A 20,228-nucleotide genomic window follows, 5' to 3' on the forward strand; every position below is an offset into this window, starting at 1 on the left:
TACAGGTTAGGTGGAATGGCCATTATAAAATTGCCCCTTAGTGTCCAGGGATTTGCAGGTTAGGTGGGGTTACTGGGATAGGGCCTGGGTCCTTGCAGACTTGATGGGCTGAATTTTCCCCTTCACTGGAGGGATTCTATGGAGAATGGGATACCAACTGGAGAGCCTTAAGAGAACAAAACCTGGTCATGAGCAAATGTCTTTTTGAGATTTGTTGGTGGACTTGGACTTCAGTCTGTTAAGATTCCACTATTTCTAACAGGTTTGTTTATTGCTTTTTTATACCCAAATGGGCCTCTTTGAATAGGTTATATTTTGTTGATACATTTGACCAATTCTATATCAATAAATTGGTATTACATTTAAACTTCAGTATTTAGCATAGCTTTATATTTACATTAGCCAACTCAGTGATTTAATCTAGATTGTTAATGGACTTCTGACTTGGGCTGCATTGACCTACTAAAATTGGAAGGGTAACAAAACAGCTATTCTTGTATACCCTGAACAGTGAACCATTTATAAGCTTTCTGATCACAATCAAACATAATTCAGTTCTTATCTGGCATTCATCTGTCCACTTTTTTTAGTTGCACTTAATGGACAGCAATCAGGAGCCGGAACACCAACTGATTTATTTTGCAATATCCACATTTCTAATGCTAGAACATTGAACTAATGACGGTACCTGTCTGTTCCATACAAATACCACAAAGACTGAAGTTGGGAAACGGACACAATCCTTTTTATTGCTTGCTACCACTCTTTCTGAAGAGTTATACAAAAAATTTTGCTGTGCAATTTAATATTTATTAAATACTTATTTTTAGGTGTATTAAAGCCTTTTCAAGACTGACAGAAAATTTCTTCACTGTCGCAAGGGAAAGCAGTTTGGGAAAATCTGACGTGTTTCCCTAATACAAGTGCTTATGTAACTTTGCATCAGAATTGAACAAATCTCCGAGAAACAATCGTGATTTTTTTTCAACGCGTTTAAGGCTTGGTCATTTTTCAAGAAAACGTAACGAAAATGATGCACAGTATCTTTGGTTTAGAGAAAACAAAATCAATCCAGACAGCAACTCATTCAAGTTCTATTTCCTCTGACTCCAGCGAAGCTGAAAATGACTTTTTTGAAAATCCTGAGGAAATTAAAACTAAAATTCCACAAACCCAGTGCAAGAGATGGGTGGCAGAGAGAAACCAAACACCAAAGGAGAGTCAGGTTAGAGCATCTCTGTGCTCTACTGACAAACCCTCATTAAGAAAAAGTACTGGCAAAGGTGGTGGGTTGAACAAGCAACGAAATAATAAAAGATGGAAGAGGTCTACAAAAGTTGGAAGTAGAAAAAATGCAGATTTGAGCACTCCAGCAGATTTGAAGTTTAAAGACAATGGACAGGAGTTCAAAGAAGAACCTCAGTGGTATACTGAGCCTCTTTCGGACAACGTAATTTCCAATAATTTAAAAAGTAAATTAGAAACTGCTTACAAGAGTAGTTTACCTTCATTTGATACTGACCTATTAGAAAAGCTGCCAGCATCCATTAGGGATCTGTGCATTGATGACACTTGTCCTACTGATTACCTCTGGACAGGTGCATTCGTTGATGGTCATTTTGTTGATATTCCAGCATTGCTTGATAAAGGAGAGTTGACTGAGATTTTAGATTGTTCTAAAACAAATTCAGATTCCCTGGATAATCTTCAGAAATCAGTGGACCTCATCTGTGAAGGAGATATTAATCAATCTATGCCAGATTCTGGTGCTTTTGATTTGAAACAAGACAGTGGAATCCTTAACCTTATTGGAAGCAAAGATGAAGATCTAACTCGATTTGAAGGGGAATATAGCGCAGCATTAGATGTAGTACCTTTGAATATTTGGGAGGATGGCCCAACAGCAGGTGGAGTGGAAGCCTCAAGTTCTCCAGGTAAATCCTACACCAATCAGCTCGGCTCAGATCAAGTTAAACATTGGTTGTCATCCACTTCTGATTTGTCTTTAATTGGTAAGACAGGAGCACAACCACATTGCAAGGATTTGTCGGATAAAGATGTTGGTTGGCAAGATCATTCAGACACCAGTGAAAAAGATTCCTATTTTTCCGTTATAAAAGATCAAAATGACATTGCATTTTCTGGTGAAACAACTAATTGGGAAAATAATTCACATGGTGAGAATGTTTCATTAGAACCATCTCCATCTTCTGTGTCAGTTGCTCCCAAAGGTGAAGACTCTGGTGAAAATACATCCGGTTTTTCAAATATATTTAGAGAAGACTGTAATTCCTGGTCTTCATTATGTAAATCTGGTAATTTAAACGATATTGACACAGTAACCTATCCAATTGAGCTGAGTTTAAATGTGGCTACAGACATCCCAACTGCTTGCTCAGAAGATGACCTACTTAGTTTGCTCCCTGGCAGCGAGTATCTACAGCTGGATGAAAGCTTTTTAATTGAACTCCCGGTCATGGCTGCAAAAGAAAATTAGAGATAATGAAACATGGTATTCAAACAGATGAGATCAAAGCAGGAAAGTGGAATCCAATTTTTGGAATTTGTCAAGAGAGCCTTTCTGAAAAGAAGGATGACTTAAACTCCAGAGTAATTGAAGAGATTTGGAAAGCCACACCAGAAGAGGATAAAACAACATTTTCAGAAGATGGGATCGCCAAATGTCAAGGCTCTTCTATAGGAACCGAGACAGCTATGAAACAAGTGGCTCCTGAAAAACTTCAGAAATGCCCCCTCCAGAAATCAGAAAATAATTTCTGGGAGGACCAACTGGGAAAATCTCAAATTTTGGATTCAGTGGACATTGCTATGACAAAGCATGGTAGTGAGTGGGAAATTGGTTCCGAGCAGACAGATGGTTCAGTTACAAAATGCAGTGAACGCTTAATGACTCAAAGTGACAAGAAAGAGCATGAATTTTTATCTACAAAGAATACCCTTCTGAAAGCTGCATCCATTCATAATACATCAGAGTCCAGCAACTTTAGTGTTTATCCAAAGTCTTTGATAAAGGATGGTTTGCAACAAAATGTACATGTAGAAGGCATAGAAGAGCAAAATGTAATTGATGACATTTCTATAGACCTACCTGAAGATTTGTGGGGAAATTTAACTGATTATCTAAATGACTCCACAGAGCCACGGGAGTGTTCCTATCTGCCCTTTGAACTCAGTTTTCCTATTCCGCAAATGAGTACTGTAACCAGTCCATTGGATTCTAATACTGGCGAAATGAACCAACAGTCCAGGACTATACCAAAACTCAGTTCAGATTTAATAATTCCCCACAGTGACAAATTACTGAGTTCAATACAACAAGAATGTATGACATTGTCAGCGCAGTCCAATATTTATCCCACCACTGGACAATTATTTTCAAAAGAAGTGGTTCTTACAAGATTGGAGGACATTCCTGTCCAAAAAACAGAATGTAGCTTCTGCAGTAATCAACAAGGATTATCTGAAATTACATCTGGCAGTTCAGATTCCACATTTGGTACAGAGAAATTTGAATGCCACAGAGTTCCCCACATCAACTTGAAGCAAGACGTGCAGATTCTTGAAGTTTCTCAGCAAACCGCCGATTGTAAGGTTTGTGCTTCCAGCACAAGAAAGAAAGAAGATGACCAACAGCCATTGGGGAAAAACAAAGCAAACAAGAATGAAGATGAGCTTGAATTATATACGGAAAGTTGCCCTTTCTGTCACAGACATCCAGAGGTTTGTAAAATATTATAGATAAATTATTTTTGCATAATTATCTAATTTAAGTTTAGTGTATTCTATGCAGTTCAAAGTATGCAATTAAAATTTACTGATTTAAATTTATTCTAGCACAAAGTTTGCTTTGCAAGATTATTTCCATTGCATAATATAAATTCAGGAATTTTCTATAGCCACCATGTATTGGTAGTTTATACAGCAGAATTAATTGCACAAAATTAAAAAAATGTTTAATTTTTTTATTTGATTGCTAGAAGTGAGAACGACCTGTCCTAATACATACAACACTTTTCACTTCCATGTTGGCACTAATCACTCAAGTCAGATATCAGCTAGTTGAGTGAAGTGTAAGGTACTCTCCATTCTGTCCCTGTTTCAGAAGGATACTCCTTACTCTGCAAGACATTTTCCATTTCTTTAAATAAGTTGTTCATTTCTTTCAGTCAGCTATGTGTCATACAGTCTTGAAGACTTGCCTCCATTTTTAAGTCTCCAAACCAAGCTGCTGATAATTCTGCACTGGAAGTTACCAAACATTGCACAATTTGCCTATCAGAACACAGTCCATTTAGGACATAAACAGAGGTCGACAAAAGTGAAGATTTGGCAGTAGCTCAAACTTGCAGGAGGGTTAGTCATTGGCTATAACGATTGTTTGCAATTGAGTGGAAAGTATTCTATTTCCTGGGCCTACTCCTGCAGATTCCATTGAAGAGCCAGTCTGGCTGGCCCAGGAGCATTCGGGGGCTTATCTACCAAAGCGTGTGACTTGGTTCTGACTTCCATTGTCAAGTAAGTCATCTTGAATCAACTTGAAGCCCAAAAACAGCTGTCATCACCCATAGGTACAGTCACTAATTTTGACAATTTTTCTGGTATTGAGCCCTCACTGGGTAGATAACAGTGCCCAGAACTCCTCACAATCAGGACACCTTGACATAAAATGGGAGTCTATTCTGATTTTAGCAGAAATAGTGATTCCAGCAGCTTATGGTGCTGAAGAATTCAGCAGATTCTGCTTGCTGCAAATCGGTTTATAATCGGCACTGAACTCTTTATATGTAAGTGTTCTCATGTGCAGCTTCCAAATAACACTGTCCAGCAGCTGTTGTCATTCCTATTTGTTGACTGTATGAAGGGTTGCCAACATTGCTGTTGAAAAACCTGTGCAGGGAAGCTTGCAGTCTGCCAACAACCTCCATACTCCAGACTCCCAAGTACATTGTCAGGCTTAGTTACCTTGAGCAGATTAATGCAGGTCCTTGTGTAAGTGATTTTGGAATGCTGCTATAATGCTGATTCCCCTTCCAATGTACTTTGTAATAGGGAATTATATGCCAGAGCCTCCCCTCCCTACATCTTTCTCCTTTTTGCCAAGAATCTAGTTTGCAGCTTGGTTGTGGTTTTCACACTAGCTGGAGGAAACCAGCAGTACTGAATCGTTCATCTTCACCCTTTGTAATCCATAAGTAAGTCTGCACTGAATGTGTAAAATCAAAATATCCTTTGCCCTTCATCTAGTTATCCCAACTGCAGTTCATACTTGAGTTTGCCATCCTTCAGGGTTCTCAGATACTGATAGAATCAAAAATTAGGCCAGATGCCTATATCTTCTTTACATGTTCCAAGTGGTATCTTCAGAATTCTTTATTGAACTGGAAAAGTTGGCAATAGCCGCAGCAGAGAACATTTCGTTTTTTCAGTTAATGATAGATAACCATTTGAAGCATAAAATGATACGGGACTATTGATTAATTTTAGATTGTGCTTGAGAGGGGTAGCACATATCTGTGGGCCAAGTGGCCTCCTCTGCTATAGATTTGTATGGTCAGAATGTTGTAGAGGTTCTTGATTCTAAGAAGAATGAATTTGTTCCACTCAGGTTCTCCTACCCAAAGCAGAAAACCCCAAGAATTGTCCCAAAGAGACATATTGCGTGCTCCTTGACAACTGCCTTTCTTCAACAAATACAGGTCAGTAAATCTTGCAGGTTCTTGATCTTTTTTTAATTTATGGGGTGTAGATATGGTAATTCTACTGTATCATTAGTCTCCTTCAAAGATGCCTGTTCGAACTGTGATGATTTTAAATATTACTATCAAAGGTGGACATCTGAACAATTGTAGAACCAAACCATAGCATTTCTGTTGTATCGGAATGGATCTCCTGTCTTATGTTGCCATACACTCCTGAAATAATACTTTCATAATTACACTGCAAGATGGTCTATTTTGTGTAAAGTTGTATGTTGATATGGCTGTCAAAACGTTTTTATGTTTCAACGTGATCAAATGTGCATATGACCTTTTACTTTTAAGAACTTATGTGAGATCTGGCAGAATAATAATATTTTGTCGCATGGTGCTTGTGCACACAGAGGGTTGTCAAACTTCACCTACTTTTGAGGTGTTGTTTGAGCATTGTGTTTACTTTACCCAATTAATGTATATTGTAAAATACAGTAAACAGCTTTGATAACATTAAACTACATTAATCGAGGTTTGAGCATTGTGGTTACGTTACCCAATTGATGTATATTGTAAAATACTGTAATCAGCTTTGATGACATTAAACTACATTAATCGAGGTTTGAGCATTGTGGTTACGTTACCCAATTGATGTATATTGTAAAATACTGTAATCAGCTTTGATGACATTAAACTACATTAATCGAGGTTTGAGCATTGCGGTTACGTTACCCAATTAATGTATATTGTAAAATACTGTAAACAGCTTTGATGACATTAAACTACATTAATCGATTAACTAACATGGATAAAGCTTATTTTGGGCTGGACATTCCAATAGAAAACGGAGACCCAGAGGAAGCCACTACAGATTTTCAGTGAGCAGAGGTACACTGCGTGGATTTGAACACGGATGCTTCCAACTCGGACACTGTCATTGTAGAGTTGGGCCAAATGGACTGACATTGCCCAGAAATGTATGCCATTCTAATTAGAACTTTTCATCACCGGTATAAACATAGAACAGTACAGCACAGAACAGGCCCTTCGGCCCTCGATGTTGTGCCGAGCAATGATCACCCTACTTAAACCAACGTAACCCGATACCCATAACCCAACAATCCCCCCATTACCTTACACTACGGGCAATTTAGCATGGCCAATCCACCTAACCCGCACATCTTTGGACTGTGGGAGGAAACCGGAGGAAACCCACGCACACACGGGGAGGACGTGCAGACTCCACACAGACAGTGACCCAGCCGGGAATCGAACCTGGGACCCTGGAGCTGTGAAGCATTGATGCTAACCACCATGCTACCGTGAGGCCCCCTAGGGTAGGAACTAATTTGCAGTGGAAGCTGCTTTTTATACAAATTGTTTATACAAGTAAACTTGCTGAACAATCCTCAGCCACCCACAAGAAGTCCTAAAGCTCCAGTGCAAAGACGGTAAAGACATAATTTTAATCGGGATGCAGTGTGCAGGAGAGAAGTGGTGATGCGGGTGGCTGGGCAGGGGAGGGGTGGGCGGCTGGGCTGGGGTGAGGGAGGGGGCGGCTGGGCCGGTGTGAGAGAGGGTGCGGCTGGCTAGCCCAAGGGAGGGAAGGAATGGGCAGTAGAGTCCAAGGGAGGAAAATGCCAAGCCGGAGGGCTGAGGGAGGGAAGCTGCAAGGTAGCAGTATGGTTTTCAAATAGACTGGATTGACAGTAGCTTCTAAAACAAGAATGGAGGCAGCGTAAATCTGGGAATATCCGAAATTTCCAAATGGGGCTTAAAATAAATGATTCTTTAAATCCGTGTTTTTCAAACTTTTTTTCCCGGGACCTACTTTTGCCAACTGGCCGACCTTTGGGACCCTCGCCATGTTTGTTTGCTTGGTCTATCCTGAGACCCACGCCATGTTTGTTTGCTTGGTCTATCCTGAGTCAAAGCAGTTTTTGGGGCACTAAAATTTTCTTGCCCCAGGCATGGGTCCGAAACAAAATCATCGGATTTCCTGTTCATAATCACTATGCAGTAGCTATGAAGGAAGATTCAGAAACACAACTGCATGATGAACTCAAAGTTAAACCCAATAGAGAAAGTTCTGCAAAATTTCCTCATGACTTCCAATGGTAATCAAACAAAACTTGAGGAGATCTGTGCATTTCCACACCCCTAGCAATTGTGAGAAACCAAAGGAAACCTTTTTTTGTGAAGGTTGAAAGACTGCGCTCTCAGATATCAGAAAACTCATTACAGGTTATGAAATATTTACAAATTAATACTTTTTAAAATTGCAGAACCTCTTATCTTCCTATTTGAGTGCTCAAAACATTATCCTTCATGCCACCATTCCAAAAGTAGAGTTAGGGATAAACATGAGATTTAGAGGGCAATCTTCAAGTTACCATGCACCTGCCGCCATTATCATTCTGCAAGGTGGCGATCTCAGATTTGGGATGCTCTGTCACTAAATATTTGTAGGCTTCACTTCTGGTATGGTTCAAAGTGTTGAGGGACCAATACTTTAGTGCGGGTCAAAATAAAACAGCAGGTGAATAGATTCTGGTGACAGCAACTTACACCCAACACGGAGCAGTTGCAACAAGTCAGGAGTGGGCTAACAGGGTGGCACAGTGGGTTAGCCCTGCTGCCTCACACACTGAGGTCCCAGGCTCGATCCCGGCTTTGGGTCACTGTCAGTATTGAGTTTGCACATTCTCCCCATGCTTGCGTGGGTTTCGCCCCCACAAACCAAAAAGATGTGCTGGCTAGGTGGATTGGCCACGCTAAATTGCCCCTTAATTGGAAAAAATGAATTGGGTACTCTAAAAAAAATTTTAAAAGGAGTGTGGCTAAGGGCAGCGAACGAGGTGGCGCGCAACCAGCACAAGACATTCACTGCACAAGGTTGAATAACTGAACTCAGCGACTATCCTTTGCTCCAATGTTTTCCCCATCTCTTTCCTTCCAGTTCTGTTTCTCACTCCCTTTTCCTGGATTGTTCGAAGAATAAGTCTGTGTACCTGAATCTCCCACACTTCCCTGTTAAACAAAAGTGCAGAGAGCAACGCCAAACTCCGCGACCCTTCTGACACCCAAGGGTCTCGACCCAGACCTTGAAAAAGCCTGCTTTAAATGGTATATACATGTAGTGCCTTTTTTAAAATCAAGACAGTGTCGTGGTTTAATACCTTTGCTATGGCAGCTCATCTCTGCATTGAAGTGTCCACCTTGACAATAAAGTCCGATGTTATAATCCTGATAGCCAACGGCTAAAGGGGAAAACCAAAGCCACTCTTGGAATAGATTTATTCAGAGTGAAACATTAACAGATATATATCTCCTAGCTCTACTCCTTTGTCAGTGTCTCCTTATTTTGTAAAACATAAAAAAACCAATTAAACAAAATCAAATTAACTGAGGGACAAATTAATGGGGCAGCCCCTTAAAGGGATACTGCCTGAAACAAAAAGCAAATCACAAATGAAACTTAATACTTTGAACCAAAACTTGATTAAGAGGGTCAATAAGAAACCCCAATCTCCATGGGTGCTCTTTATATATGTCTTTAAGTAACCATCCAATCAATGAGCTCCACCTGTATGTATTTAAACTCACTTGATACAATTACATCAGGGGCTGGTGTGCGGTTTGAACCCATGCCTTCGAACTCAGAACACAATGTGCTGCCAACTGAGCCAAGATGACATTTACTGGCTTAATATTTTGTTTACTACTTTGTGTCAATAGTTTCCTTCAGTGGCATAATGAATAATTGCATGAAGTACTATGTTAAAAAGACCAGGTCTCTGATTAAATTCCGAGTGTGCTAAAATAGCTGAGTTTGGCAAGGAAGGTATTGGGATGCTATTTCTCATCAGAGAAACATTGGCAAAATTGCTATCTTCTGACCACTGTTTGAAAGCGAGTGAGTGTACAAATATGGTTCAGGCTCAACTGCAATGCTGTTAATGCTCAGGTTTGCTGGCACTCACTGCCTAAGTTCACGCCAGAAAATGTTTTACTCAAGCAAGATACCAGAGGTTTCAATTGAACAGTTCTTGTACCCATGAGACTGCATTGCACCAAAGGTTAACATCTTCACGAGAGGGTTGAGGGAGAGAATGCAGTACTTTTAACATTGTTATTTTTCTTTAATGTAGATTCCTTATGCTGCAGAAATTCCACTATTCGGGTAACATCCATAGATGCTAATCCCTCTGCACATGAAGATCAACAAATGGTAAGTCTGAAATCCTCTCAAAATATTTTTGCCGTTAAACCTGTGCCTAAAATGTATACCTACCTTGGATTATAGGTCCAATTTATTTTACTTAGTATCTTATTTAAAACTTCTAAAAATGCATGAATGCAAAGTACAAGTGGCAAGTTACATCCATGCACACAAGTGTCAGGCAATGACTTTCCTACAAGAGAGGATCTAACCATCACCCCTTGACATTCAATGGAATTACCATCGTTGAATCCCCCACAATCACCATCCTGGGGTTACCATTGATCAGAAACTGAACTGGGCTAGCCACATTAATACTGTGGCTACCAGGACAGGTCAAAGGCTAGGATTCCTACGGCGAGTAACTCGCCTCCTGACTCCCCAAAGCCTGTCCACCGTCTACAAGGCACAAGTCAAGAGTGTAATGGAATACTCTCCACTTGCCTGGATGAGTGCAGCTCCAGCAACACTCAAGAAACTCGACACCATCCAGGACAAAGCAGCCCGCTTGATTGCTCCTCCTACAAATATTCAAACCCTCCACCACCAATGATCAGTGGCAGCCTTGTGTACCATCTGCAAGATACACTGCAGTAACTCACCAAGGTTCCTTCAACAACACCTTCCAAACCCACAACCACTACCATCTAGAAGGACAAGAGTGGCAGATATCTGGGAACCCAGGGATGCCCGCATCCCGTAAATGAATAAAAAATGAAAAAAAATATTGGATTTGAAACCAGTCACATGGATAAAGCATTAAAATGATAACAATGGCTGTCCAGCACAAAATGGGGAATTGGTTAGTCTTACCTATTTAACTAAGTGCCCATTAATTGCCCAGGATAATTTCATAAAAATTCAAAACTTCATATTGACTCTTACTGATGGTTCCAAATGCATCTGGTTATGTAATATTGACAACACCAGCAACTAGTCTCATTTAATTCTTGATTCGTACTGTCAGCAGATCAGAGCTGGAAGAAAATTGAGATGCATATTGCTCCTAGATCTGTGCCCATGAGGTTTGCAGAAGTATTCCTTCAGTTGTCAAATGTCCAGTGGTCCTTGGGCTGATGTTAAATGAGAATAGGATTGGGCATAGCTGTCAAGCGTTCTATAATGCAATTATCTTGCTTGTACCCATGCCTAGACATAACAATGGCCAATGTGTTCAGGATTTGCCCCAGAAGCTATGGCTAAATGGCCTACTTTGTTTGGCAAGATTCCATGGATTGGAGGCTTTAACCCCTAAAACTGAATCTTCTGGTTTTAGAAATTATGTAAAACTGTTTTAGTGGAAATTTAACAACCTTCTATTTTCTTCCAGCTTACAAAGCCTAATGAAACCGATATTGGGCCAGAGGACCGGAGAACAGATCAAAAAATGTGCAAAAGTGTGAAGGATTGTAAAACATAGGGCTACATTAGAAAAACCCTGGTTGTATAAAGTTACAAATTGGTTTGCTATTTTGCCCACCAGAAAAAAAACAGCTTCCAATAAAGTGAATGCCTTTTTGGTTCAAGAAAACTGCTTGTATTGTACAGGGTTACTTTGGTTTCTTAGAAAATCTTCAAATGATGCAGTTCTGAACAGTGTGATTATGTATCAGTGATGAAAAACTGAGTTCACTTTGCTGCACACTGAGGCGTTTTTGCTGGAGTTGGTGGATCCAGATCAAATTATCTATTCATAAGGTTTCTCCCCTTTAAAAGTAGAATGTGTGCTATAATTTATAAAATCTGTGTCAACTTCTTACAAAACTTCTTCGGTAGCTGAGATTCTGACACTTGTTTTATTCATTAGGGCTGTATAGGCCTTAAAAGTTTAAATTGACTTGGCACTATTAGCTGTATCTATGGGAGTAGATTCATTGAGCTTCATGATATGGGTCTTTGTGATAATTCCACAGTCCCAAGAATTTTGACCATCAACCCCAGTGGAATAAATCTGATGGTTAATTATTACTTAACAGTTGCACCACAAGATGCTTCAAATGTATTTAAAAACAAACCCACAGAATATCGCATCTTTCTAAGTGCATTATAAGTGTTCTCAGTTGTGTAAAAGACATCTGTAATTACCCTGGCTTGTTGTGATTATGATTTATGAATCTTTCACACTTCCTGCAAAAGCTTTCATGTTGTAATGTCACAAGTATATTATCCTTTTATATATTTCTGTAAGTACTAAATAAAGAGAAAGTGAATTAATTAAATCTTTTAGTCATTTGCTGGCTCTAAAGTGTAAAACAAAAATATTTACTTTGTATTAGTATTTTTAAGTGTGTTGTGACATATTTTGTCATTTGCATCTAGGTTACATTTGAGTAATATTTTTATATTTGTGTTTCAGTAGCCAACAAACATTCTGTGTGACTGGATTAAAAATACTTGATAATGTGGTATCACACCTGTTTAGTTTTATTGTAGCTATTTTTTTAAAGCCTTTCTAAACTTAATTAAACCATGAGCCCAACTGTAGATTGGGCTCAGATGTTTCACAGCACCCCCTATCTTGTTGTTCATACATTGGCATTCATTGTATGACGAGAAGAGTGAGGAATTTTATGACTGGGTATCTCTAAATCCCATACCCGTTATACTTTATTTTGCATGTAATCACGCAGTGAGTTGCCAATATAGTTTGTAGCATGTTCTTCACAAATCCAAATTATTTGGCATAAGTAATCATGCCCCACAAATATATAGTATCTTCCTGTTTAATTCAAAAACTAGGGTCATTGTAATTTTTGAACCTGGCATGATGTGTGTGTGTGCGTCTCAAACTAATAAGTGCCCATACTTGTTTTATTTAACATACTTACAGTGGTGCTTATTTGTCTTCCATCAGGAAAGATAAGATTCATGCTGAGGACCATTTTCAAGCATGTACAAACCTATAATTCTGGTTCAAGTTTATAAAAGCTTTTTCCTCTTTTTCATTATTATACTTGAACCATATTCAGTAACAATTTCTTAGTGCCTTTTTATTAAATTTTTCTTGTATTTTACAGTTGATCTTTAAACGCTACATGGTCTTATTATTGTGTAGAAAAACATATGGGGGGGGAGGAGGGAAAGAAGATCAATTTTATTTTCCTTTCCCAGCTAGTGGTGGTAATTCATGTTTGCGTATAGTTCAAGGAGTACTGGCACTTCACACATGCAGCAGTTCTTCATGTGCCAATATTGATAATAGGTGTCAGCTGGTCTTTTCCCCATGGAGGATATTGGAGTTGAATCCAATGCTTCCCTAACTTAACATGCACTTTCCAGCTTTGGCCACTGGGTTAAAAATCTGACGTTTTTTTCCTATTTCCAAGACCTGGGGCGCTGAATCCAATTGGAGCCTCCATACTGCTAACTCACTGAGGTCAGCACAGCCCCTTGTAGGACCTTGTTGATCTTTATGGTTTGGGTAGATTTCTATTTAACAGAGTTAGTATTTTCCTTTAATATTTCCAGCTGTTATTTATTTACATATTGTGGCTGTGCTAAAATGAAGAGGTAATGTAGAATTTTCAATAATCAAACGTGATAAACAACTTGAGTGCTTTATGAAATGACATGGTGGAAGTTGAGAGATTTGCATTTCTATTTATATGGGTTTCATCACTGACCAATTTTCTGATTAAATTGGCGATAAGACACCTGGAGACAGGTTTTCTCAAGATTTCATTCAATATGGATCTTAATAGACCTTGCTTTTTATCTTTTAAGGAAAATCAGGAAGTCTGAATACATGCAATATTGAGAGGACTGTGGAGAAAGAGGTTGTATATAGATCCTGGTAAATATAACTCAAAAACAGTATAGTTGCAGACTGTTTTAGTCCACCTAGAGCTGATTCTGCATTTTCTTAGCTGAGGAGAAATGCTTATAGTAATAGTCTTTGTAAAACAGCAGTTACTTATAAGAGTGCACGGGAAATTCCTTAATTTGTAGCTGCTTTTGAATGCTCCAACTAAAGAAATTTGTTTGCCAAAAAAAGTTATTTTCTGAATTTAGTTTTATAATTTAGTGCCACAGAGTATAATTAAAACATGTATTATGCATTAAAATAGTACCATCATTATGCATTCACAACATCTGTGTTTGGTTTTATATCTTTCTAAGGAATGTGCTGATTGTATTCTGTGGAATTTTGATTTTAAATGCATTTTTACTGGAAACTGTTTCATTGTCAAACCTTTTGCATAACCAAATAAAATCAGTGTTAGATAATGTACAATATATCTTGATTTTTTTATTTGTTGCTTTTAAATAGCTAAAATAGATTGCATATTTAAATATAGAATCCATGTGTTGGTGACCGATTTTATTTATAGTTGACATCATTAGGCATATTTCGGCAGCGATTTTCCCGTGTTGCACCCAGTGCCAAACTGGGTGTGCCAGGTGCATTACATGGGGAGGCCCAAAACGGGCACCCCATAGCGGGGTGTCATTTGGAGGGCATTAATGCCCATGTCTGCAGAGGAGGGGTGGTGGCATTGCCCATGGGTGAGACACCCTCAAGACGATCAGGACACCCGATCTCTGTGGGGCCCGTCTCGCCGCTGGGTTCAGCTCCCCACTGCTGACAAAGTTTCAAAGTGTGGGCTAGACCTGAAAGAAACTCCTAGGCCCAAAAGAATGACTGTATGGCTGAATCCAGGTCTGGATCTCACCCAAAAAGCCGGCGGAAACACCCGGCCAAAATGACACAATCACTTTCTGGGTACATCGTGCCCATAGTATGTTATTACCAATTTGCTTAAGCAGATCTTCAAGTGTTGCCAGTAATTTTAATGATGTAAGTCACATCTCAATACTTCCATTAGTGCCATATGTAACCATTAATACTTGATCCTTTTCTTAAACATAATCAAAGTGCAGGAAGCATAACCTAGATATAAACCTTCAAAAGTTATTCATAGTTCAAATGGACATGATAATTTTGCCTGGAAATGTGTTAACTAAATTTCAAATTAACATCTTCAAAAGAATTAAGTCTCACCAAATTTCCACTCTTGTGTGCTTTGCACCCAATTCATTACTACTCACAAGGTTGATGCAGGGAAGCTGTTTCCATTTGCTGAAGAATCTAGTCTGAGGAGTCACAGTCTCAGAATAAAAGGTCATGATTTAGGACTGAGATGAAAGGATATGTTCACTAACTAGGGTTATGAATTATCTATCCCAGATAGCAATGCATTCTTTGTTATTGAGTATGTTCAAGACACAAATCAATAGACTGTTGGTTATTGGAATTTTGCAGGAAAGTATCTAATATTCAACATCGCCGTGATCTTATTTATTTGTGGTGCAGACTCGGAAAGGCTGAATGATCTACTCTTTTTGCATTCTTAAGTGAAATAACCAATTGTATGAGTCTCGGGTCAATGAACACAGAGATCTTTACTCACTACTTTTTTCAGATGTTGTGTCCTGTCTCCAAATTAAGATGGGGCAGGGAGGAGAATCCACTTCCAACTGAACTGATGGTAGTCCAGTCCCTAGCAACCCAGCATACCAGTGTTCAGAAGCAAAAATCGACACATTCCCCAGAAACCCTTTGCAGAGTTTGCCATTCAAACATTTTCTGAAGATATCAAGAGTGAGACGGAAGCTCCCTGCTGTAACTGCAGCCTACCCACTGACCACCTAGAAAATGGCATGGATCTACAATTCAGTAATTTTTTAAAAATGTCTTAGACTAAATTTAAAGAGAACAAATCCCAGTAAAAATGTTCGCATTTTAATGAGTAAAACGAGCTGATGGGGATCTCTTACAAAAGATAATGAATGCTTTGCAATTCCTCTTTTGACCAGATGATGGAGATTGTGGACAATATTTGCTGTTACTTAAACATTAAAAATGTTTCAAAGATCTTGAAGAAGAGTGGATGAACATCTGATATAGTTTTCATGACTTGAAAGTAATAAAATTTGCTTTTAATTAATTAGTGTATAGCAAAACAAAGAGGACACAATATTGGCAAAATCGTAGAAATAGAGAATCGGATAGTCCCAGCCTGTATACCTCCTAGTAGTTGATTATAAATTGGCTTTCGCAGATGCCTGATAACAATTCATCTGTCTTCCTAGATATGGAAGAAATGGGTTGAAATAGAGACATTGATTTGAAAGAAATATTTTTATTGATTTGACACAACGTTATTTTATCTTTGATTTATTTTTATACAAAGTTTACACAAAATCAAACACTAACACATAAACAGTAATAACGCCCCCCCCCCCCCCCCCCCCCCACACACACACACACACCTCCCCCTTCCCCACAACAATATAAACCTTCCCATTCTCCCCCCCAATAGCTAACAGTGACCAACATTTTACATTATAAACAGCCGCCACCAACGGTAAAACCCACTGATCCTCTCACAGTGAACTTGACCGTGAGATGCAAAAGCTCAATCAGGTCACCCAGCCACGCAGAAGCGCTTGGCAGTGGAGTCAACCTCCAGCCTAAGTGAATCCGTCTCCTTGCCAAAAGTGATGCAAGGGCCAGAGTGTCTGCGCCTGCCCCCAACTGGTGCTCCAGTACATCTAAGATCCCAAATATCACAAGCAGTGGGCTTAGCTCCAACCCATGTTCAGGATTGTCGACATGGTATCAAAAAAAGGACCTCCGGAAGTCCACCAGCTTTAAGCACGACCAGAACATGTTGCGCCGGCCCCCTCAAAGACCGACCACAACTATTCTCCACCATTGGGGAAAAATATGCACTCAATACACCATTTTTAGTTGAATGAGACTCAGCCTCACACAGTATGAGATCATTATTACCCTCCTCAGTGCCTCACTCCAAACCTTCTCCACAATTGGTCCGAGCTCTTCTACCCATTTTGCCTTCACTTCCTCAACCAAGCTCATTTCCTGCCCCGCCATCCACTCATGCAAGCTTGACACGTAGGCCATCTCCGACCCCGAGCAGGACAAAATCCACTCGAAGTAGGAAGGCTGCTTCACCAGGAAAGCCAGAAAGTTCTTTTTGACCCAGCTACGCACTTGGAAATACCTTGACCCGTAAGCCCATATTTGTCCTTCAACTATGCCAGACTCAAACTGACCTTCTCAAAATAAATCTCCCACCTTCTCCAACCCTTTCTCCTTCCACTCCCTGAACCTAAATAATAATATTGAAAGTTAGGCAAGGCCAAGCCCCTGCTTGTCTCTCCCTCTGCAGCACCACCCTCCCGATCCTCGGCCCTTACCCGCCCAAATATCCATCCGATCAATCTCCCTGAAAAACGCCTTGGGAAGGAACACCTAGAGGCACTGGAATAGAAATAAAAATCTTGGCAAGATATTCATCTTAACCAATTGTACTCGGCCCGCCAGGGATAATGGGAGACCATCCCATATTTGCAGGTCCACCTTGACTTTCCCCATCAGGTTTATCTAGTTCAACCTCCGGAGTTTCGCCCAGTCCCTTGCTATATGGGCCCCAAGATACTGAAAACTACTCCCTGCTAATTGGAGTGGTAACGCCCTATGGTCCCCTCTCCGCCCCAGTGTCACAACCACAAAGTACTCACTCTTTCCAATATATAGCTTATAGCCAGAAAATACTTCAAAAGGCTGCAAGGTCCCCATATTGTTTCCCACTGACGCCTCCAGATTCTTAACACATAATAGCAAATTGTCGCCGTTCAGCGAGACCCTATGCTCCACCCATCTTCTGACTGTCCCTTCCCAAACTTTCGAAGCCCTCCCCAAGCTTTTGAAGCCCTCCCCATGATCAGTGGCTCTATTGCTAACACAAATAATAAAGGAGACATCGGACATTCCTGTATAGACGAAAAGGTTCAGAAGTCACTTTGTTAGTGCACACACTGGCAAATGGGGCCTCATACAACAGCCTCACCCACGCTACAAAGCCCGGTCTAAACTCAAATTTCTCTAGTATCACGAATAGGCAGTTCCAGTCGACCTAGTCAAACGCCTTCTCCACATCAAGTGGAAACAATGATCTCTAGAACCAAACCCTCCCAGTGGTAAGAACCATATTCAGCAACCGTCTCACGTTTGCCGTCAACCTCTGCCCCTTTACAAACCCCATTTGGTCTTTTCCCACCTTCTCTGGGAGACAAGGCTCCAGTCTTAACTCCAAAAACTTTAGCTAAGAGCTGTGCGTCTATGTTTAACAGTTATGGAAGAGGTGTTTTCAGAACCCCAAAATGTATCATGGTGTTCAACCAACCCCGACCTTTAATGGATTGTTGCTTTTGAAGCACACGGCTTGTTCCCCAGGTGTAGTTTTACAATTATGGACACATAGATTTTAAAACAAAACAATGTTTATTCCATGAACTCAAATTAACCTTTTAAATAAACATTGGATCTCTTAACACCCCCTACTTCAAAGATAACTCTGAAAATAATACAATACTACCCAATCCTGCAAACTGTTCCTTTACACATCCAAAAGACTTAACAAATCCTTCAAACAGAAGCACATTGATTTATATTCAATACTGAGACCATTTTACAATTCCGATTTCACCAAAGGATTAAGAGATAGTCCTTCATGGCAGAGATCACCAGCAATGCAGCTCACAGCCACACCCAAGCTTTTTTCAAACTGAAACTAAAAAATCCCAAAAAAGCAGAAGTGAGCTCAGCTCCACCCACTCTCTGACATCACTATTAAAGGTACATTGCTTAAACATCCATTTCTTAAAGGTACTTTCACATGACAACAGGGAGATCGGACGATATGCCCCGCAATCTATAATAATTTTTATTGTGACAAGTAGGCTTACATTAAACACTGCAATGTAGTTACTGTGAAAAAGCCCCTAGTCACCACATTCTGGTTCCTGTTCGGGTACACAGATGGAGAATTCAGAATGTCCAAATTACCCTGCAGCTCGTCTTTCGGGACATGTGGGAGGAAACCAGAGCACTCCGAGGAAACCAATGCAGACTCCACACAGACAGTGACCCAAGCCAGGAATCGAACCTGGGACCCTGGAGCTGTGAAATAACAGTGCTAATCACTGTGCTACTGTGCCACCATCTGTGGAGTCTTTGTCCTACAGGAGCAGAGAAATTGACACCTGCCTTAGTCACTGTGGCAAGGCACCTCTCACATGGGAATCCCTGAACATCACCAACAACAGAGGGCCCAACTGATCTACAAACCTTTCAGAAAATTCCACCAGGAACCCATCGGGCCCCGGTACCTTCCCTGACTACATCAACTTCAAAGCCTCCTTGATCTCCTCCAAACCCACGGGTGAGTCTGGGTCTTCCCCCACCTTGAGAAAATCTAACTCCCTCAGAAATGCCATACTCTCATCCAGAGCTGGTTCGGACCTGTAGAATTCCTTGTAGAAGGCTCTAAATACCCCACTCACCTTCTCCTGAGCTGAAACCAGTCCCCCATTCTGCGCTCTAATCTGGGCAATCTCCCTCCCCTCCCGTTTCCTCAGTTGAAATGCAAGGAGCCGATTTGCCTTCTCTCCATACTCCTAAAATGCCCCTCTAGCTCACATCAACTGTCGCACCGCCCCATCCATGGAGATTAAATCGAACTGCAATTGTAGTTTTTTCCTATCCGCTAGTAATTCTGGGGATGGACTGCTTGCATATCTGCGATCCACCTCTATGTCATCTACCAGTTTTCCCTGCCCCCTCCTCGCCTCTACATCGACATGTGCCTTAAAAGATATAATTTCTCCCCTGATTACAACCTTCAGCATCTCCCATTGTATCGAAGGTGAGACATCCCCATTATCATTGTTCAAGATATAATCCTGGATAGCCCTTGAGAAGTCCAGGTCTGCTAGCAGCCCTACAGCTATCCACCATCCCTTACAATGCCCCTGGACTACCTCTAACTCCAGGAGCACCCAATGTGGGGCATGTACAAATTACCCCCGCTGAGGACTCAGATTTCTTCATCCCTGTCAACAGTGCCTGGCCCATGAGAAAATAATCAATCCTGGAGACCATGTATGTATAGAGGAGAAAAATTTAAAATCTTTCTCCCCTGATAACCAAACGTTCAAGAGTCTGTCCCTCCCCCTCCTCCTCCTCCTCCCCCCCCTCCCCATTTCCTCCATAAATGCAAGTAACACCTTTGCCATACCCCCAGGGATCAACAACCTTGGCTTAGAGCGGCCTACTCTCGGGTCCAGAACACAGTTCATATCCCCACCCAAAATAAGTTGCTGGATGTCTTGGATGGATCTGTTATTGCTGCCAACACAACTGATTCATGAACATTGTAACGTCCCAATTCGGGGTGTATACATATCCACATACCTCCTGTTTCCCT

The 20,228-nt window shown here is 40.5% G+C and overlaps 1 protein-coding gene across 2 annotated transcripts in view; it reads left to right on the forward strand.

Moving 5' to 3' along the window:
* Positions 1–14,167, forward strand: part of LOC119965151 (uncharacterized protein KIAA0232-like) — a 79,964-nt gene extending 65,797 nt beyond the window's left edge. The window contains exons 4-7 of one of the 2 annotated variants that reach the window (XM_038795499.1): positions 831–3,741; positions 5,627–5,717; positions 9,863–9,942; positions 11,264–14,167. In XM_038795499.1, coding sequence (XP_038651427.1) covers positions 2,503–3,741; positions 5,627–5,717; positions 9,863–9,942; positions 11,264–11,353 — 1,500 coding nt within the window. In that variant the 5' untranslated portion in view covers positions 831–2,502 and the 3' untranslated portion in view covers positions 11,354–14,167. Of the gene's footprint in view, positions 1–830; positions 3,742–5,626; positions 5,718–9,862; positions 9,943–11,263 lie in introns of those variants that run through there. The other variant, XM_038795500.1, reaches the window with a different exon arrangement.
* The last annotated feature ends 6,061 nt before the right edge of the window (positions 14,168–20,228 follow it).

Source organism: Scyliorhinus canicula, chromosome 4 (assembly GCF_902713615.1).
Source record: "Scyliorhinus canicula chromosome 4, sScyCan1.1, whole genome shotgun sequence".
Classification (NCBI taxonomy): domain Eukaryota; kingdom Metazoa; phylum Chordata; class Chondrichthyes; order Carcharhiniformes; family Scyliorhinidae; genus Scyliorhinus; species Scyliorhinus canicula.